The sequence below is a fragment of the Chamaea fasciata genome, unplaced genomic scaffold, assembly GCF_029207755.1.
Source record: "Chamaea fasciata isolate MVZ Bird 193981 ecotype frontalis unplaced genomic scaffold, bChaFas1.0.hap1 SCAF_5, whole genome shotgun sequence".
In the NCBI taxonomy this organism is placed as follows: Eukaryota; Metazoa; Chordata; class Aves; order Passeriformes; family Sylviidae; genus Chamaea; species Chamaea fasciata.
This window is the reverse complement of record NW_027094090.1, coordinates 72046190-72068249: the sequence shown is the minus strand read 5'-3', so window position 1 is coordinate 72068249 and position 22060 is coordinate 72046190. Positions and strand designations below refer to the sequence as shown.

General features: G+C 37.5%; 1 protein-coding gene across 4 annotated transcripts in view; it reads left to right on the top strand.

Moving 5' to 3' along the window:
- The window catches only part of PLEKHA5 (pleckstrin homology domain containing A5), a 160280-nt gene that overhangs the window by 126913 nt on the left and 11307 nt on the right, over positions 1–22060 (top strand). For 2 of the 4 annotated variants that reach the window (XM_066184434.1, XM_066184435.1), the window contains 9 exons: positions 11811–11873; positions 12389–12469; positions 12604–12753; positions 14138–14239; positions 15309–15420; positions 15666–15712; positions 17214–17331; positions 19681–19796; positions 21074–21283. In XM_066184434.1, coding sequence (XP_066040531.1) covers positions 11811–11873; positions 12389–12469; positions 12604–12753; positions 14138–14239; positions 15309–15420; positions 15666–15712; positions 17214–17331; positions 19681–19796; positions 21074–21283 — 999 coding nt within the window. Of the gene's footprint in view, positions 1–6039; positions 6121–11810; positions 11874–12388; positions 12470–12603; positions 12754–14137; positions 14240–15308; positions 15421–15665; positions 15713–16499; positions 16689–17213; positions 17332–19680; positions 19797–21073; positions 21284–22060 lie in introns of all 4 variants that reach the window. The other 2 variants (XM_066184437.1, XM_066184433.1) reach the window with 2 other exon arrangements.

Sequence of the window (22060 nt, the reverse complement as noted above, 5' to 3'; positions counted from 1 at the left end):
GGGAAAAAAATCCCTCAATTTAAAATTTGCCAGAAAACAGCAGCCAATCACCAGTTCATTTTTCTGTTCTAAATACATTCCTAATTTCCTTTTCATAATAACACTAACTGTAGCATTTTACCTTCTTTAACCAGTCCTAATACGTTTTCAAGCTCATATGACACACATGCAATTTATAAAAAAATCTGAGAATTTCAGTTCTTCCAATTAAGAAGAGTTAGATGTTTCTACAGGACATTAAATGAAGAGGAGGTCAAACATGAAGAAGTATTTTAAAACAAGTCATAACATGGCTCCTTTTCTCATTTTTCTCAGTTCATTTTGAAGGATTTATATAAGAATCAGATTTTAATTCTTTCCAGTTTCTGGTATCTTATGGAGTGAGAGTACAGTTCTGTCTTCACTAACATAACTGATTGTCAAGTGAAGAATTGCAATATCACATACCTCTCTTTATGGCCTTGTTGCATGACCAAATGGGATTTCTGTACAAGTTGTGTTTGAGAAGTTTTGAAGTGGGTTTTTTTTGCTAGCAGTCATAAAAGACAGTCATAAATGCTTAGAACTAAAATAAGCAACTAGATGGCCATTGGTTAAAAACATAAAAATCACTTTGTGTGAGAATCTGTCTTTTATTGAAACTTTTGAGCCTTACTTTTAAACCCAACTGTTAGAACTTTTATATTCTCTATGTTCCTTACTGGGGTTTCAATGAGTTCTTGAAAACCCCAGCTGTGCACAGAGACACACAGTACACACACTGACGTGGGCTTGGTTCACCCAGTGACTCTATTTTCCTGTTACCTCTTGAAAACGGGGTGGAAACTGTGACCAATTCAGTTTGATGGCAACACATTTTTAAACATCTCTGTATTGTTTTATTTAAGGGGCTGCAGGAGGTCCAAAACAGTAGGGACATACTTCTTGCTAAATTAGACCAAAATATTTCATCCAACTCAAATATTTCCAGTCTATAATGTTTTGGAATAAGGGAATGATTCTGTCTTCAACAGTGTAATTCATTGTCAAGAAAGAATAATTGTTGGTGTGAAGTGTAGAAGTGTTTTTATTGCTTGGTTAGCCAAGCTTGTGAGTATGATGGACAGGATTAAAGGGGGGGAATTGTCTATGTATAAGATGCAAAATAGTAAAAAATTATTTTCCTTTCACTTGCCCCTGATAAAATTTAGAAATGTGATGTGGTAACCATTAATTTAGAAAAGTGTGTAAGTCTCACAGTTGTGCCATACCAGAGATGCAAGGAATTAGTACAACTTGGAAATCAAGTCTAAAATATATTACTTTTATCACAAAATCATGGAAGAGCAGGTTGGAATACTCATTTCTCTTGGTTTACAATACTGTCATCTACCTGTAGGAAATAAATCCCCCTGAGAGTCTTTTTGCTTTGAGTACCACTGCTTCCAGGGGTGGCGCCACATTTATAGCTTTTTCATTACTTTGCCAAATACCAATTTCCCTTTATGTTGGAAAGCATAAAACAAAAATCAAAATTTCTTTCAGTGTATTTGAGGCCTTTGCTCCTTGTTACCAGCATCTGTACCCAGCGTGCTTAATTGGTTACTCTCTCTGGATTTTAAATGTCCTGTGTACTTAAATTAGGTATTTCCACTTGTGTTTAATCTCTGCAAATAGTCTCCAAACCTACTCTGCTTATAGCACATGGTGGGACTCCAGTCCCTGTATCTTCAACTCTCACCTTCTTTCTGGTCACAAAGAGTCCAGTACTGTACACAACAGTAAATAGTAAGTTTGTTAACAAGGTTGCACAGGTGACTTTTCAGGCAGACTAAAATTCCTGTGTCGGGAAGGTAACATATACTCTGTTGCAAAAACTTGCTGCTGATTAGATGGTTTTCTAGTCAGGAATCAAGAGTATTCCATCACCTTTTTGAAATCGTGCCTTGTTTTTGTACTGCTGTTCCCTTTGGCGATGCTTAGAAATTCTCATGTTACACTTTCTGATGGTTTTGTATTATGCTTTCAGAATTTTTGTTGTTGTTGTTGGAGTTCAGGGGGGGAGGGGGGGAAAGACTGAAAGGTCTTGGCACACAGATACCCAGCCATATGATTTCTTCAATGTCTTAAGAATATTTATAGAATATTATATGTCTCAAATATTCAGCCAAGTAAATAGTTGTCCAGCACCCTTTTCTTTTTAAACCATTCTGCTGGCTCAAGGTTTGCAGAGTTGGGAGAGAGATTCAGGTGCAGTTTAGGAAGTAGTTCTGGACATAGCCAGCAGCCCCAGGCAGTGATGGTTTCTTTGCCAGCATGGGACATTGAGTACACATAGCATCTCAGTTTTCTGCATTATCAGATTTTAAAGAATCACTTATTGTGTGCTACTAAATGCAAGCCAGCTGTCTCCTTTATTTATTTGTACCCAGTAATTATGAAAAGAGTAAGCAAAACATAGCATGAGGTTGGGGCTTTTTTTCCCCAAGTAAAAGCTAGACGTGCTTTTTTCTCCTTTGCAAATAAAGCCGTGACAGAAGGTCTCACTTGAACCTTTCTGTTATTATCAAGAATTCCAGCACACCAGTCAGTCCTTCAGTACACTTTTGGATTTCATCTTGATAGCAAAACTTCCCTTTGACTGAAAAACCCTTTACTGTTGAGCTCATATTATCTGTATAAAACTCCCTGTCCCAGGCCAGTTGGTCACAGTAGAAACTTTACTAAATTTAATTTCATTCAGTCTTTTTTTTTGTTGGTTTTTTTCCAGTTTTTGGAAATAGCTATTTATGTAAATAGTTTAGATGTTTAGGAGTGAAAATAATTCTGCTGGGACTTTAATTTTCAGTTTCTTTCTGTTTTCAAAGTGTGCCTAAAAATATACAGAACTTGAACAAGAAGTTGTCAAATAAAGGAGTAAATGTCCCACAGCCAACATCCTCACTGTCTTGGTGTTTTGCTTCTATTTTCTCCTCTTCATCTCCCTTTTTTCTGAGATGCTGAAAGTGACTCTGGGAACAAGTAGTAAATTAAGCAAGGCTGAAATAGTACAAGGAGGTTTGTATGGAGTTGACTCGGTATCTCATGTTTCGGCCTAATTTTCTGTGTCCTGTGTTAGCAGCTCGTAGGGTATTACCTTCATTTGTATTTTCCAGGCTATCTGGAAAAGGTAAAGTGGCTTATCCGGCCCGTTTTTTTTCCCTTTCCTCAAAGGAAGAAGGAAGGCTTAAGGATAGGGAGTCTAGGGTGAAAAGAAGACTGCAAGGAGGAAAGAGAATTCCTTCCTCCTTTCTTTCTGGGACAGAAGATTAAAGAGCAGAGGGAAGGTGAGAGAAAAGCTTCATCAGGTCCTGTTGCCCCTGCTTTAACGCTCAGGGAGCTTGAGAGGAAATGGATAAAATGGTTAACCTGAATCTTTTGTCACCCAAAGCATACAGTGTCACCTCAGCAGTGAGGTCACCACTCCTGCCCCTGTCCCAGCTGATTGCTGCCACCTTGCTAGGACATACTGGAATGCCAGCTGTGTGTAGGGTGTTACCAAATCTAGGAAAAGGCAGGAGAAGCTGTTGACAGCTTTCCAGTTTAAAACACAAAATCCCCACTCAGAAATAAAGTAGCTGTTCATATAGTTCACACGTCAAGGAGGTGGGGGCTTTATTTGCTTTTTTTATATTACATCAGTACAAAAAAAAGGGAAGATGAAATATCACTTCTTCAGAAAAAGAGCTCTTTACTTGAAGTAGGAAGTGGTAAAGCCAAGACTGCTGTATCTTATTTGGGTTTGTTGCTGTGTGGCAGTTCACACTTTGGTTTGCTTATGGAGATATTAATTCCAAGTTTTGTGACTTTTCTAATTGGAGAGAATCTCTGAGTATAATACTTTCAGTGTTACATGGAGGGTCTAAAACCTTCCTTCATTGTAAAAAAAAAGGTTTTTTTCCTTAAATAAGTGAAAACCAGGGATTGCCTCTGTTAGGAGCAAGCCAGTATTTTTCCTTGAGCCATTTATTCAATATGAATAGTGTCCAGCTTCAGTTTGGGAGTAGCCTTGTGATAATTGTTGAAGACCACAAAATAGGAATCCGTGTCATCTTTTAGAGCTTGGGACCTGTCACTGTGTCCCGGGTAACTCTGATTTATTTGTGCACTAGCTTTAGCTTGTAGAAGGTTTGTGAGACATAGCTGCTCCCTTAAGATCCTAACTCCTCAATACTTCAATGTCACTATTTTTTGGAAACATTGATCCCAAAGGGGAAAAACACTTGTATTTGATTGCTCCATAGGCTCTTTGATTGGCACTGCTTTACCAATTGCCTGCTTTTTGATCTTTGTTCCATAAGAGCTTAAGGGACTTTTCTGTATGTAACTGGCCTTTGAAAACAGGGTTAGATAAGTGTGCTGAAGCATCAGTAGCAGTAAAAATATTGGAAGGGCTCTCGTAAATCCAAGTTGGAGCTTCTAGAAGAAAAAACATTACTTCAAAATGTCTTTTGAGCAAATAACACATTGCTTGTTTTCTAATCTGGATTTAAACAAACTTTGAACAGTACAACAGAAATTAATTCTCTGTTACTGGTCAGAAAAGAAAAAACTGAAATATTGTAGGAAGTTATTAGCTAGAGAGTATGAAGCAGTTGAAATCCCGAGAGCAAAAATGCATACAAACCTGTATGTTCCTAATAAAATATTAGAACCTCAGAGAAATTTTTCTTTTATTAATTTATCAGTTGGCTGTAGTTTGATTCCTTGGCTTTGGGCCTTATTGTTGCGTTTCTTATTGAGATCTCTTTTAGTATCACCACTCTCTGGAAAAAAAATTAATGTAGAGGGAGAACAACTTCTTGTGTCAGTTCTGGTTTTCTGTTTACATGTACTGGAGATGATGGAGTAAATGCTAGGGCTTGCTTGTTTAGGGTTTTTTCCCTGCCTTGAACAAACAGAGCATCATAAGCTTCTTAAGGTACCTTTTACTGGCTGATTAACTTACCAGCTGATCAGACTTTGCAATGGATAAAAAACAACAACAACAACAAAAAGGTCCTCTATCTATGACAAGAAAAAGTTGTTCACCGTAAGATGAAAAGAATACTGCTCCAAATGCACAAGTTGGGTTTTTCGTAAATAATTTGGGGCAAGAAATACAAGGAGGTATCAAAAACTCAAATCTTGGAGTGCAAATTCCAGGAGAGTGCAAAGTGAAAGATCATAAATGGTCCTTCATACACTTTGTGCAACCATACCTGAAGTAGGTATTGCTAAAGTTTCCAACAAAAATAAGAGAAATGTGCAGTGAGTGACTTTTCAGTTTTTCTTTGGAGAAGAAAACCACCTGTTTTCTTAATTTTCCCCTTTTTGTTAAGAAAGTCTCCTTTTTTAAACCAAAATTCCATACTTTCTTCTGTGTTGCACACTTTTCTGAAACCCTAAATATATGCAATGTGTAATAAAATACCTGATTTTGATATTTGCATGGTTAACAATAAATACTAATCATTATAGAAAATGTCTGGTTCCAAAATAGTTTCACTCCTGTGTATGGGGGTGGATAAATGCAACAGGCAATGATTCAATGTTCCAAAGGGTATAAATCAGTGCAGTACATAAAGACATTTTGTGATAGGTGGACATAAGTCTATTCACAGGCTGGGAATGCTTATATCTTTTAAATGTACACTGAGTTATTAAATCTATAATTTAAAAGATTTGCTGATAAAGGTTTGAGTGTCCCTGCTACAAAATCCAATAATCCTTTTCATTTCAATACCATGCAAAGCCAAACTTATTTTAAGCTTTTTTATCTTTACAAAAGGGAGAGTGTTGGTGCATAAATATTACGTTGGTGTTTACATTATTTTTGATATATTTGTTTGATATTATTAAACTTTTCAGATGTTGATATTACTGAATGATGGAATATATATAAAAAAGCATGGGTTAAAATGTAATCTACTGCATTATTAGAAAGAATTAAAGTAGAGGCTATATTTTACAGTGTCGTCTTTCAAATCTAGCCATGCTGTAAACTGATGTTTGCTGTATGCTCCTCCTGATTTGAAATAGATGAAAGAGAATGAACCTTTAATCACCATGGTTCACACTATGATTGAGAACTCGGCGCTAAGACCGCAACTGTACCATCAAGTAAGGTCTTGGATAGTGAATGAAATTGCTTTATCATCTGCGAAAATTTTCCTTAGTGACAGTTTTGGTTGTTCCTTCAGATTTATTCATGACATCGGTGTTTCTCTTCTTTGCTTTGGAAACCCACAAGTCATCCATGCTTCCTAAAACGCTGCAATGTCGTTAGCATGGCTTTCGCTGCGTTTTTGTTGTTTACTATTAAATGTACACTTTTGGAATAGCTTTTTTTCTGTCTAGACGATTTAATTAGTTGGTGCTTTATGCAGGTGTCCAGTAAATTCATGAAACTCCCAATGAGCTTCCAACATTTGTCTTAGCATGATTCTCTGCAATTAGTGTTCAAAGGTGCTTCTTTCTTTTGACCACTACAAAAGCATGTGAGTGGCGTTTACCTGGTCATTTCTGGCAATTTTGTTTTGTTCTAGGAAGTGGATTTACAAGTTTTTGTTTGCACCTACCGAGCCTTTAGCCACTGAAGAAAGAAAGGATCAAAATTACTTTGATCTGGGGCCTGTAAATCCAAAAGGCAGTGTCTGTTCACAAAGTCACAGCAGACTTTACTGTGCACACTTACAGAGTATCTAGTGCTGGTTGGCAATGGTAAGATGGAAGAAGAATCGGAAATGTGAATGGAAATATTGTCTGTGAGTTGAGACCTGCACTAACTTATGAGCATGGCCAATCCTTCTGTGTTGGCACCACAGTGTCTTACGGGTGCTGGGGCTGAACTGAGCGGCCCCTGTCATGTCAGGGGTTGTTTAAGATGTTTCTTGCCTCAACTACAACGAAGGTGTTGTTCTCGCATGGGAGTATCTGGCCAGATCCCTTGCATTTACATTTGTGCCCTCGTGAGCCAAAATTATCCACAAAGGTTGCATAGTTCGAAGAAAAGGAGATGTTCTGCCACGTAAAACAGATGTTTATTATTGCCTTGTTTCTAAAAAGAGCTGCAACTTAATCGTATGTTTCTTTTTTTTTTTTAAGTCAACTCCACATCTTAAGTTTGCTTCCAATCCAGAAATATTGCCAAAAAAATCTCAGCTTTCCAAAGGACGTTTGGTTGTGAGTGACTGATTTCATGATTTGTGCTCCTGCATGCAGAACAGGAGCTTTAACATGGAACCTGGAAGAACTATTTGGAGGGGAATGAGAGAGTAAGGTGCCCTCGAGCCCTAAATGAAACTTTGGGGGCTTGTTGTAATTTTTTAAAGTAGCCTGACTGTTAGAATTTTTTTAAAGCAAGTCAGTTTTGTGTGATTGAGTACGTAAGACAAATCAATCAATAGCTGTATAATGAACAGAGGCATTCTAGATGTGTCAGGGGAAACTAACCCAAGCTTCTGATATTAAATAGACATATTTGAGGTGTAGGTGTGCCTGGGCTAATCTGCTCATGCCTTTGGGGATGCCAGTAAATTCCCCAGTGCTGCCCTGACGAAGCTCTACTGTCACCTGCAGTATCTGCCCCCACCTTGCAGGCACATCTGCTGCTTCCTATCTGACACTGAATAAACACCTTTTTTGACATTCTTGTCAGAGAAACAGTGACTAACAGGTCATGAGGACCGAATAACCTCTTGCCACTAGAGATGTGGTCTCTTCAGGTTAGAGTGTTTGTGGCATGCTGGAAGGCTTCTGCAGAAGCTGCCTTAGCTGAAGAGTTAACAACCTCCTCTGCTTTCATGGATAAAGTTTCCTGTATGATATGTTGCATTAACTGACTTTCAGGATAGGCTAAAAGTAGACTCAAAATTTCCCTGCCTAAATAGTCTTCTAAACTTTTATAATGCAAAACCAACCTGTTTAAAATTCTGGCAACTTATTTAATGTCTAAACAGCGTATTTTTTTTTTTATTCAAATAAAATCAATTGGTTTAACAGTCGTCTTTCCTGCTGCAGTTTTAAAGACATGTAAATAATTGGGAGAAGCCTCTGTGCAAGTGGCTGAAACTTGTTTTCTTGTCCGGATGCTGAAATAGTTTGTGATGACTGCAGCCATTCCTGTGGATGAAGAAAAAGATCTTTCTCAGCTTCAGTTTATTCAGTTCAGTTTTCTGTCTGAGCTCATTTAGAGTTAAGCAAAAGAAAGCAAGAAAAGTTTGTATTTAATTTGTCTTGCTTCCTTTTTGTAATGATTAATGGCTCTCTAGTAAAACAGCAAAAACATCTACTATTTCAAATGTGTTATTTATAAGGCACTTTTGTTTGTAATTTGTTACATCTTCAGAGTTATTTAAATCACTTGACTTACATCAGTCTGCTCTGCAGACTGTGCTATAAATTCACAAGTACAAGCCAGGGAAATTGTTCCATATATACAGGGGGGGAAAAAAAAAATGGATTTTTACAGACTAGACCCATTTCTACCTTGGTTTGGAGTTTTTTGCTTCTTTCCAGATGAGGAATGTTAATCTTGTTCTCTAATCTTTTTCTGTAAAGCAGTACAGGCTGACTTTAAAAAGCAAAATTTTCCTCAATTCCTCTCATATGTGTGAGTTCCCTTAAGGAGGAAAAACTAAAATCTGACTGCAGCAAGCTAACATCCGGGTCTTGCCGTGCCCTTAATACATTAAAAACAGAGAAAAATAGCCCTTAAGTTTTTTGTTCTTGTAAAGATAGAGAGGTTTTGCTTATGGCTTATTATTATTGTTGTAGGAGCTGCATACGTTTAAGCTGTTATGCATATTAGATCTTGAAATGTTTCAGGTTTTCTTATGAGCACAAGGTGATTGTGTTCAAGCTAAAAATCTTGTCTTTTCAATTTGCATTTGAAGTGTTTAAGGTCACAGAATTCAAAATTAGAGGAGAACCTTGCTTAATGGGGTTAAATGCTCATTTGCCCTGCTTCCTGATAGCAAGAAGTATTTTAACAAGCAAGAAGTAAACAAAAGAGCCTCTTGGAAGTCATGATTTTAATCTCATACTCAACAGCAGAATATCCTAGGTTGTCCTGTTTTAATTTCCTAAGTGCAGTATCCTACATAGCGTGCTTTTTGGGGTGTGAAACATCCCCCTAGATATTTATTGAATCAAAACAGTCACTGGAATCTGAAAATAATTTACAAAGTAGTGAAATAATGCTGTCACTTAAATGCTTTTAGTATCAACTACTTAAATAGCTTCACAATAGCTTGTGTCTCAGCAACATCCTAGGGTGTCCTTAGGGATCTCCCCCTTTTTGGGAATCACCCGGTTCTGGTGTGTGACAGAGGTGGGGACTGTACAGTTGATGACAAATGATTTCTAACCTCAGAGGGAGGTTCACTTAAGGTCATATAACTTTTTCACATGCAAGATACACGTTTGGCCAAACTGCATGTGCAGTTTGCCTTTGAAAAATGGTATTCTGTTTGTAGGTCTCAGGGTGCTGCTCTCTCATGACTGGGAGGTTTTTGGTGCTTTTCCCTATGCTAAGAGGAATGGATTTGGCGTGTTTAAACAGGCAGATGTCGAGGGAAAGGGAGGCCAGCAGCAACTCCTGTCTCTGGTTCAGTAGATGGCACTCTTGCTCTGGAGTTACAGCCCTGGCAAAGGCTTTGCAGGAACGATTTGGCAAAAAGGGCGTTTGTGGAACGTGACATAAAGTACATTTTGATAACTTGGTCATTGGAGCTCTGTTAATGCATTTTCCAGGGTTGCGAGGCTGTTAACCTTGCCTGAAATGTGCCATTGCGTTTTGTCAGCTGCAGTTCCTCCTGTCGCTCCAGCAGGATGCGAGAGCATTCCGCGCTCCTCGCCCTGAGCGGATTTATTGATGTGCTCCGGGAGAAGTGGAGCTGCTGTTTTGTCCCAGATGGATTAAGTTACTCACATTATTTGGGGAGTTTCTGTGCTGAGTCTGGGGAAGAGGCTGCGGTGGGAATGTTCAAATGATGCGGCTCTCCAGCAGTGCCTGTTGTGTGGAACTGGGACTGCTGAGCAAAGCAAGAAGTCGGTAGCAATTTGAAAAGCTGTGATGGGATTTTAATAAGAAGAATTAGCACGGCTATAGTGTTCTTTGAAAATCTGTTTTCCTTCTCTGAATACTTAAGATGTATTCCTTTCAGGAGGTACAGAGGGGTAGGGATTTCTGAATTGGCAAACTGTTTTAAACGCGGCTCTAATTAAGGTTGAAATGACGGGGGAAAAAAAAGGTCTCTCTTTTTTAAAAAGTATAAAAAATACTGGCTTGAAGAAGCAAAATAATTTTCCAGCCAAGCCACATAAAATGCTGAGCAGTGACTTGGAAAGGTGTATTTATTTAATAGGGGATAATCTTCTTTTTGTAAAATCTTTCTGTTGTGAAATATAACTAGGTTTCCTTTGTAAGTTAAAGACATTTGGCCATGTTTATGAGTTTTATTTAAATATTTCCATTCCTCATTTTTCTCTCATTGTGATAAAATCAACAGTAAAACAACACAACTCTACAACAGTGGGAATTTAAATAGATATCTTAATTTGTGATGTGACGTTCATGAGGTGCAAAAGTGCTGTGGCTTTTTTTCATATTCCAGCATTCATTTCCATGAAATGTCCATTTCGAAGAAGGTTATTGTGTGTTTTTAATACACTGCTCATACTTCTAAATTGTCACCAGGTACATTTGCATGAGGTATGTGGACATAATATCGTGAAATGAAACACTTTAGTGTGTTGAAGATTTATTTTATGTTCGGAATGCTTGTCTCATGAACCCTTCCCTAGTCCTTTTATTTATAAGTGTTCCTTAACATGGACTTGTGTTTCAGTAGTATTTCTTGTACTATTAAGTCACAATAATCTAATTATGACAGACACAGGGAAGGAAAGCATCTCTGTTGGGATTCTGTACCCCTCATGTTTTTAATTAAATAGAATATGAAGGTTGATACTGTTATGTCCTTACTGCTGTATAGGATATTAAGTAGTTAGTGTGTGTGTGACAGTTCACTCTAAAATGGGGAGCTGCCTTTTTTCTTGTAAAATATTTTAAAATCTTGTTGGTCAGTAACAGATTGAAAAAGTTAAGAGGTTAATGTGAGGAACTGCATGAAAGTAGTTTGAGGTACTTTGCCTCCTGACTAGCACAAGGAGACAAGTTTGCCTAGGTCCAGAGATAAAGTAGAAGAGCTTCCCTTTGTCACATTTCTGGTAATGCTCTGTTGGAGGGGAAGAAATCCTATGAAAAGTAGGAAATCCATATGAAAAATACATATGAAAAGTGGTGGCACTTACTGGATGTATCTCTGAGAAGATATTTGCATATATGTTGTAAACTTAGGTCATTCTGCTCTGGTCTTGGCTTCACATCAGATCATCCTGCTTGTGAAACACCTGGCCTTAATGGGCCTGGAATGGTTAATTCAGAGTGGAATGAGAGCATTTAGAATTCATGTAACAAACTTAGACTCAGTGATGCATCATTATTTAGATGTACTCTGGCAATTTCATCTTCCTGCATAATCCATGTTTGATTGAGTTTTACATCTTTGAAATTCCAGTTTGCATTAGAAACAGCCTGTTAATTTAATGCAACTCTACTGACAGTGTGCTTGACATTCCATTTATTTACCCTCAATGTATATTGGCTAAATGTGTATTGTTCAGTGTGGCAGGTTTACCTTTCAAGCAAAAGCTGATTTCTGTGTTAAAACTCTTAAGCTGAGCAATAGTTTTCATTTTCACAGTCCAACTAAGTTGTTTTATGGCAATATTATTCTTCCTTATAGTTAACACAAGAAGAGTGTAGGGGTACACTATACAAATATAGAACTGAAGAGCTGGACATTGATGTAAGTCATTTGTATTCCTTCTTCCTTGTAAATGTTGGTATTTGTCTCTTTGTTTTGATGATAATTCTCCTCTTGGCTTTGGGATTTGACATGTCTCTGTAATAACTTGCAGGAAATACTACATTTTAGCCTGAAATTTTAACTATTTGATACAATCACCTGAAAAGCCTTGGGACAAACTGTGAATGTACAAAATTGTCTTTGTAATACTAAGCAATATGTAAATTAAAATGGAATCGAATACCTATTATTAAGTTATAAAGATTTAGCTGTAGAATCATAAATTACATGTTTTGAGCCATGCTGATTCAAGTAATAATAGCACTTTGTAGTTTCTTAAGAGGGTTTCTTAAGTAATTTGAAAATGCAAGACTGATGCCAACATAATTTTAGAATTCTCATTTTAATAACATTTTCTGTAGATTCGTGTGATGATTTGATCAAGTTAGATTTTGATTGCTGAAGATGTAAATAGCACAAAATGCTAATTGTGGTAATTTTCCGTTCTATACTAGGCTAAGCTAAGCCGTTTATGTGAACAGGATAAAGTTGTGCAAGCACTGGAGGAGAAACTTCAACAGCTACACAAGGAGAAAGTAGGACAATTGTATTTCTTACCTAAAGTGGATGTTATTTTACATGCTTATTATCAGAACATTGATAGCTGAAATAAAACGAAAATCAGCCCAATGATGCAGAACATTAAAAATAATTCTTTTTATTACAATAGTACACGCTTGAGCAAGCTTTGCTATCAGCAAGTCAGGAGATAGAAATGAATGCAGATAACCCAGCAGCCATACAAAATGTAGTCTTACAGAGAGATGACTTGCAGAACGGACTGCTCAGCACTTGTCGGGAAGTGTCCCGAGCCACTGCGGTAAGTAAGACGTTTTTCCCAGCACAGCTTAATGAAGTGTGAAATGATTATGTTCATATTCCTAATTGCATTGCCTTTGCTTATTTATTTATTTTTTTACTGCATCCCAGCAAAAGCTCAGTTGTTTGTTACTCGCTTGTGTTTTTGTCAAAGGTGGATGGAAAGTGATCTTTTCACTGCATTCATCGAGTGGTTTTTCCTGTAAATATTTTTTTTTTTTTTTTTGCCAGGAATGGGTGCATGCTGACTTGATTGATGCGGTAATTGTAATGTTTGAAATATGAGAAATTGATAACAGAAGAAGTAAATAATGCAAATAAGCTATTTCATGCGATGGCAAAATAGTGTCAAGCACGAACTCTATTCGAGTTACTTTAAGCAAAAGCAGCTGCAGGACTGCCATAGTCTCTTTAATAGTGGGTCATTACATTTAAAAGATCTTTCAAATTATGCACTTCCAGGAGACTTTAAAAAAAGGGGGAGGGGGTGAGATAGGAACGAATTTTTACTGTTTACTGTCTTTTTACACTTTGTGATGGTTTCTATGCTGAAATGACAAGGAATCATTTTTGCTTACTTACACATATATCCAAAAAGGTGTCAAATTCCAGAGGGTAGCTGTGGTAAAAACTGATACAATGTCAGTCCTGAAATCCTGGTTGTAGTCTGAATGTTGGACTGTCTTGTAGAAGGAATTGGTTGGACATGGAAAAGGGAACCAAGGGAAGGGAAATCCTCAAGATACACTTTCCCTCATTAACTTTTTAATTTATTCTAAATTATTAAATTGCCTGATGTAGGCTGCGAAAATGACATGGTGGGGCTGACCTCAAAGAAGAATGATTTGGTGGTTTTTTTGGTTTTCTTCTTCGCCTTTTCCTTGTGGTGTTTGCAGTTGCACATATGTAAAGCAGTGGTGTGTTGGCAGGCCTGGGGCACTCCCTGGCAGCCTTGCAGGCGGGGCTGGATGAGTTACATTTCCCCTGCATAATGCATTGCCTGTGCACACACATGCTGTGCACTCACACATGTGTATTCTGGGTGATAAAAGAGACAAATTTGCATCTATTTTTGTGGCTTTTCTGCCTCACTGGAAAGACAGCTTAAGATCCACATGCCTGCTGACTATAAAGGCGTTTTCTGAAGAATTTGCCCTTGCCTATCTTTTTTTGCTAGTGAAAAGACAAAATGCTGTTTGTTTGAATTTCATTCAGTATCATTAGAAAATCAAAAAGCTGTTATGCATCTATTTATTTATTGCTGGTGTCTATCTATGTGTTACTTCCTGAAGTTTCATGTCATTGTAAAAAGATTTTAAAAAAACTTTTTTTTTTTTTTTAATGGAATGTGCGTCCGTAATTCTTTACATTTGTTATATACTTAGGAACTGGAAAGAGCTTGGAGAGAATATGATAAATTGGAGTATGATGTAACTGTAACAAGGAACCATATGCAGGAGCAGCTCGATCGGCTTGGAGAAATACAGGTGTGGCAAAGATCTTAAAGTACATCCAATTCACTTTGACTTTCTGTGAGTTTTACAACAAATGACAAAAGGGGGACAAATGGTGAACTAACAAACTTTCCATTTCTTTTTCTACCTTGTAAATTCTGAAGAAGTCTTCAAATTTTCCTTTTTTTTTTTTTTTTTTTTTTAACGTTATAACACTGGTATTCCTTTGTCTGGAAGCTTCCTTTTTTTTGTTTCAGTGAGCAGGTCTGAAACAGGGTGCCTTTCTCAAACCTTAGTTGCTCTGACAGTCATAATATAATCTGTCTTCACACAAATCCTTCCATTTAACTGAGTATTTAAAAATCAAATCGTTTTAGCAAAATTAATTATTACAGAAAATGCTCTAGGTGTTGCTTCAGGCCTTACAAACAAAGGGTTCTTCTGTGCATTTTAGTACTCACTGTACAGGTCAGGACAGTGATGGTGCTGAATTCCTAAGGAGAGCTCTCTGTGACACACACAGAGATATGGAGATATGGCCGTGGAGGTGTGCACAGATTATCTGGGACAGGACAGGTTCTTTGCTCCAGGGCTTGATTTTCTGTGCAGAAAATCTTTCTATGAAAGAGATTCTGAGGATGCCCAAAATCTGGGGAACTTGCATTGATTGGCCCACAGTGTGCATGTCCATGAATGTAATTAGGTTTGTATGCCAGCACACAAACACTGTGTTCACCTCCACCAGTTTTGGGGAAGGAAGTGATGGGTCCTTTTCTGTGGCTGTGTGTGGGTCTCCTGTGCAAAGTCTGCTTGGATTTTCTTTGGAGACCATAGATGAAATTCTGTTCTTGAAGTGAAGTTTGAATGAACAGACTGCTCTCAAATCAACTGAGGCATTAGGAAATTAGTCAATCTTACACTTTTTGTTCCAGACAATATTTTTGAATGTTTTATTGTCTGTCATTACTGCATTTTATTTTCCTTCACTGTGGAAGGATATGCAGTGTAGCTTAAAGAGAGAGAAAAGTTTTCCCTTTTTTTTTTCACTTGCAATGTATCCTAATGTTGTACTGGCCATACAATGCTGTTTGTTTGCTGACAGACTGAATCAGCAGGGATACAGCGTGCTCAGATTCAGAAGGAACTGTGGAGAATTCAGGATGTCATGGAGGGTTTACTTAAACATAAACAGCAAAGAAGCTCTTCTGAGACAGGTAAGCAATGGTTCTGTTGCATGGGAAAGGAAATTGCATCATAAATTTGTAAAGTATAAGCTCCATTGTTGCTTTTGTATGTTTGAAAAAATGGCACAATGACTAAGAAAAGAACAAATCAAGAAGTCCTTGAAGTCGATGCTTGCGGCATTTGTTTGATAGCAACAGGTTAAAGTTCATATTTTAAAAGCTGTTCATTGAAAACCATTTTTCTCTTTTTTTCCCCTCTACCTTCCCCCAAACAGGAATCATGATATCGAGGACATTTTCTTCTATTAAATATAAAAATGAGGTATGGTTTTAGCATATTTACTATTTTAGCATTACGGAAGTTGCAATGTGGCTGTGCTAAAAACAAGCATTATCGTAAATATTTTGAGGATGTCTGAAGGATGTATTCAGTATGTTTCTGTAAAAACACTGCATTATGAACTAGTTTTAAAGACTGATACCTCCACTAGTAATTCTAACACTCATTTGTACTGTGTCTCTGTATTCTCACTGGTGTGTTTCTCTTTTCCATTTCTTACCTTTTCCTCTCCCTAGGCTCTTACCGTAGAAATAAATACCCTGATTTATGGATCTGTTTTCTACCCACCACACTTTTCATGGGAAGAAATACATTGCTTTATATGTTTATTCAGATCTTGAGCCTGGTTCTCAGATGGCCAGAGCACCCACAAGAAGAGCTGAAACTGTGGGAGCTCCCAAATGTTCAGTTCCTCTGAAAATCTGGCTAGAAGTTACAGTTTTAAAGGGACATTGTCCTGCTTATCTAAAGCGTATGCAAGAAATATCTGGCTTACAGAACTTTCTAAAAGTCTCGTTTACGTAAAAATCTTTCAAAAGAGAATGGATTTAATTTTTTAAAGTACAATTTAGGGAGTTTGTACATGTCCAACAAGAAAGTGCAGGTGTTAAAAGAATTTTTTGTGTTGTTGTTATTAAATGAGACATTGTCCCTTTAACTGCAAAATCTATAGCTGCTGTAGCCATGGTAATATATTTTTCTTTTTAAGTTATAAATAACTGTACCAGGTGCACACGTCTAAATAAGGTGACTATTCTACAATCTTTAGGAAGAGGAAGTAGTCCCACCTCGTCCTCCACTCCCTCGGTCCTATGACTTTACAGAGCATCCTCCCATAATCCCCCCTCTGCCCAGTGATAGCAGCTCCTTGCTCTGTTATAGCAGGGGCCCAGTACATCTGACAGAAGAAAAGAAGATGTACCAAGTTCAAGGATATCAGAGAAATGGATCTTACTGTGTAAGTGGCTTAAACTGCCACGTTGTTCTTGAAGCATCCTCCTTCCTTTGCACAGTCACCGTTTTTGTTCACTCATCTGGCTACTTCTGTGTTGTGGTTTCACTTTTATTTAGTTTTGTTTATTGACGCATCATTTGCTCTTCACATTTTCCTCTCATGTGTTCTGTGCATATATAAAGTGTCTTAAGACTTAAACTTCATAAACTTAGATTCTTCTCCCTACTAGTTCTCTAAAAAACTCTGGGCTCAGTTTTTGAAGCTTATACCAATTTGTTTCCAGGAGATGATTAAAAAATCCCCACAACTCTGCCCTTTCATGGCAATTTTTTCCTGTAATTTCTGACTGTCTGCAAATGTTGTTGCTCAAATTAACTACTGAAAAATACTGCTGCCATGCCACTTGAACAGTGGAGCACTGTCTTCAAGTGTGAGCAGAGTTATCACAAAATAATTGTTTTGAGTCTTAAGACATAAATACCTGGACCAAAGTGCTGTTTATTTACCTCATCCCTTGGTGTTCCTCAGGGTCCTGATTATAGGCTTTATAAGAGCGAACCCGAGTTAACTACAGTAGCGGAAGTGGATGAGTCAAATGGTGAAGAAAAAACAGAACCAATTTCAGAATCAGAATCTTCTGCTAAAGGTTTGTCCCCAGGCACGGTGTTTATAACCTTTCAGCTTTTTCACAAGGAATGCCGAGCTCAGCTGTGTTATGGAAGCTGCCTCATGGTTTGTGTCTTTGCAGCCTGTCCATTTCTCAGTTTGATGGAACAGCTTCAACAATAAAATAATGATTTAATTATATGACGAGAGAAATTTCAGTCAATTACACTGCAGAAAAATCAAACATTACACTCACCAACAACCCTGAAATCCTTATTGACACCATGTCTAATCACATCACTCACATTCCCCACACACCATTCCCTTGAACAATTACCCATTTTATGTTCTTGCCCTTGAACAATTACTCAGTTTTTGAATCAAGCTCCCAATGTTATGTCACTGGAACGTCCAAAAAGGCAGCACCACAGAATTTTCAGGCTCTCATAAGGCAGGGAAACAATGTCTTTTTCTTTTTTTTAATCTTGTAATTGTTGAATTGCCTTCTGTCCTCTGATATAATAGGAATAATGATCATGACCTTGGAGTGTACGGACAATAAAGGTCTTAGCAATTGCTAAATGCTTCAGATTCTTCTCTTCATCTAGCTCCCATAAAAGCCACTAATTGCTTGGTAGAGTCTTTTACCAGGAAGTGCTTCTCAATTCTGTTTGTTAAAACACACAGAATAGTTTGTTAAAGGTGACTTCAGAAAAACGCTCAGCTTTAACACCTCCCAAAAACCATAGTGAGGGCTTTGAGAAAAAGTACCTAAATTTAGCTGGTTTTTTACCCTAAGGATTGATGTTGCCCATGCCAACAGGATCAGTCGCTTCTGTTTTGGTGCTTTGACTAAGCATTTACAAAGCAGGCTGTTGCCGTGCCATGATAACAATTTTACCAAGAATTATGATTATACATTAAGATACTGTTTTCATCAGAATGGTCCTAGATGTTTTTAAAACTCAGGTTAGCATGCAATTTGGGTATAATCTGTGTGAATGGCCCTATGGTATAATTAAGCTTGCACCTACCACACAATTTGTGAATTCAGATTCTCTGTGGTATTTACTGAGATACAATGTTAAGGCATATAATTAAATTTCTGTTAACTTGGTGGCGAAAAACAGAATATTTATCCTGAGGTTTGCTAATCATCAGTGACGTAAATTGAGAAACTTATCTTTCTGACGACATGCCTAGGTTTTATTGACCTGTGATGTTTCTGATTATTCACAGTAATTCATGTCAAGAGGTGAAGTAATCATAAAGACAAAATAAGAAAATTTACACTGACTATATAAAGCAACCCAATACTTGTTAAGCATCCCAATCTGCTTTCTATCTCAAAGACAGAAATTACTTTAATATGTCCATTTGTAGAAAAAAAGTCCCCAGTCAGGGAAAGCAATAGTGCAGATTCCTCTAAGATAAATAATATTTAGAGGTGTGGAACAGAATAGCTGCAGTGGTAGCAAGCAGTGAGAGGCTTTGTATATTCTAAAACTCCCTTTAGTCTGTGGTTTGTCATAGCTGTGTTTTATCATTTGAGCGTATGAATTTTCTAACAGACATTTCTTGTTCTGGGCATTCGCTCATAATAACAATCCCCAAGCAGTAGGAAAATGTCAGCATTTCTGATTGTTTCAGTTCTGTTGTAGTGTGGAATCCATTACAGCTCTATGCTGCTACAGATGACATTTTTATGCCATTCTGTCTTAAGTTTTTGAGCTGATAAAGAAACTTAAAGGCAGTTCATCTCTGAATTTTTTTCTATCTTGCTGTTGTAAGAAGTCATACTTAAATGATGGTAGTTTCTTATTGAGGGTGGTTCTAAAAAGAAATCATTTCAGAGGAAATTTTGAAAGGTTTTTCTAGTGGTTGTGCATGTTACTGTACTGAACACTTCTCATGCCAGCCATTTCCCTCTCTTTTCAAACATCAGCAATTAAAGAGACATGAGACCATCTCAAAAATATGAGACCAGAGGAATATTTGTGACCTGTGTGGTACATAAAGGTGACACAAAAAGAAAAAAATTAAATTCTGCTGTGTTTTATCCTTTTTTATGTCCTAAGGAGACCCAAGCTGTTGCATTATAGCAGAATATCCTCAGCTCCTGTTTACACTCACCACCTGACCAGGCTTAGGGGTGATTTCATCCATACACAGACATGAGCATGGGTGTGTTTCACACACACAGATGAGGCCATCCAAGAGCTGGCTGGACCTTCAGTATCTTGACCCACCAACTCTCAGTACCACTTTCTGAATCTGCCTTTTGAAGGAGAGTTCCCAAGGCTGACAGTGTGTCTTTTCTAGAAAACAAATCAACGGGTTTTGGCAGTGTTTTGCGCAGCACTCAGTATGTTGCTTTGCTGTTTTGCAGGCTCACATTTCCCTGTGGGAGTTGTACCACCCAGAACCAAATCCCCAACGCCAGAGTCCTCAACAATAGCATCCTATGTCACTTTGAGGAAGAATAAGAAGATCGATCTAAGAACGGTACTTTAAAATAACCTTTGAGCGTTGGACGTGTTCATTTTTAAGTTTGGTAGTTAACTCCAAAAGTTGAAGTTACTTTCATTTTCTTTACAAAAAAAAAGAAAAACCACTGTTATAAAAGTGTTATATACTAGATCAATGGAGACAGCTATAAAAAGAATGATAAAAGTATAAATACTGCATGGGGACACTCAAACTGGGCAAGAACTAAATGGTAAATGTTAAATCTACTGATCTACTGAAGTTCAGGCTTGAGTTGAAAGCACATGAAGCATCTTACAAGCATTTGTATTTGGCAATTTAACAGCCCCTTTATAACAAACACAGGCTTTTATTTATTTCAGCACTAAAACAATTTGGGAATTAGCTAAAGCAGCCACAAAACAAGGATGTAGTAAGCAGTATGCAGGTAATAAACACAAAATTCCAGATTAGACAGTTCTGTAGTCTCTGGGTTAAAGACACACATTTGCATGTGGTTCATGCAAAAAGAGAGGGAAACTTCTGCCATAGTTACAGCATAAATAGAAGAGGAGAAGTTGTGAAAAGACTGGGAGAGGAGAGAGAAACTCCCAGGATGTTGACTGGAGAAAGAACATCACTTTTCATAACTGAAATCAGTTACTGTAAATGTACTGAATGCAGCTGATTAGCCTGAAGTCGATTTTTATCTGTCATAAAAAATACAAATCGGCCTAAAAACCAGTGAATTTCAAGAAAAGAGTAGGTAAATGGGTGTTATTTTGGGAAAAATATAATGCTTAGAATTACAGATTTTTAAGTGGTAATAAATTCACTTCGTTTCAGCCTGCACTTGCAGTTCAATGATGCCCAGCTGTAGTTTTTCTTGAAATAAAAAGGCAGAAATTACTATTAGATCAACTGGTATAAACGTCCTGGATCATTAAATTTCAATTATGTTTCTGTCTCAGTCAAATATCTTGTGTTTGCCAGTTTTATAATGTCTGGTAAATTGTTTCAGCTTGAGAGGGTGGCCTTGAGAGAGCACCTTCCCATTCTCCTAATGTTTGTCATTGGTGATGGCAATGTTGTTGTTCAGAAGAGCAAATTATTCCTTCCTTTTATTTTGAATTTCAGTGGTCATTTATTGATAATTGGGTTTTGTACCTTTTTTTTCCCACATACATAGGAAGTCTTTATTTGCCCACTATTTTTCTGCTCTTTAGTAAATCATGAGGTGATCTCTTCTGCTAAGTTACCCGTCTGAAATCTTGGGGTTTTTTTGAAACACAGATCTATATTTTCTTCCATTTAAGGAAAGACCAAGGAGTGCAGTGGAGCAGCTGTGCCTTGCAGAAGGCTCACGGCCTCGAATGACTGTGGAGGAGCAGATGGAAAGAATAAAGAGGCACCAACAAGCTTGTCTGAGAGAGAAGAGGAAAGGACTCAATATTATTGGTGTTTCAGACCAGTCTCCTTCCCAGAGCTTGTCCCATGTCAGGGATAATCCATTCAAGTTGGCACAGGTGGGTTCCACAGTGATCTAAAACCAAAGGAGTTCATTTGAGACTAATTGTAGGGTCATGGACTCAAAAGGACAAGCTTCATGCTTACCCCTAAAGCCACTTCTTTGCCTCTTAGGAAAACAAATAGTTCAAATCCACATCCAGTTGATTAGGCATTGTGATGTTTGTTAACAGGGCAGGGTGTTCTGGTCAAATTTAGTAAACAACGTGAAATTGCAAGGTTTGTGACTAAAAACAAGATCAGGGAGAATCGTGACTCCCTTGATGTTGAAATGAAGTCAATGCTGATTTTTCTGCCATGTAATGTATTCAAACATCTGTAATATTTTTAGGGAGGAATGTGCATTTATGATCAGAGCTCCTAAATGGTGACCTTCTGCTGTGGTGTTTGAGCCCATAAATACATTAAAGTAGAACCCACTTTTGTTTTCACTCGTTCTTAAACTTGTTTATTTGCCTAAAAAAGTTTGCTCATGGGTAAAGGGTGGGGAGAGAAGAGTGAGATATAACTGCTTGTCATTAACCAGGAAATATTATTCTGAATATATATTAAAAAAACCCCCAAACAAACGAAATAAAATGCAAAAAGCCAAACCAAACCCAGATCTAGGATGGCAGATATTAGACAGCCTACAACTTCCTAAATATTTAAAATCAGTTTTCTTTTCCAGTAGCTTCATGGAGTTCATTTTTGGTTGGTTTTTGGTTTCTTTGGGTTTTTAGTCTTCTGGAATACTTTTTTCTTCAGGCCATGCTGTTTATTGACTTTATTAGTAT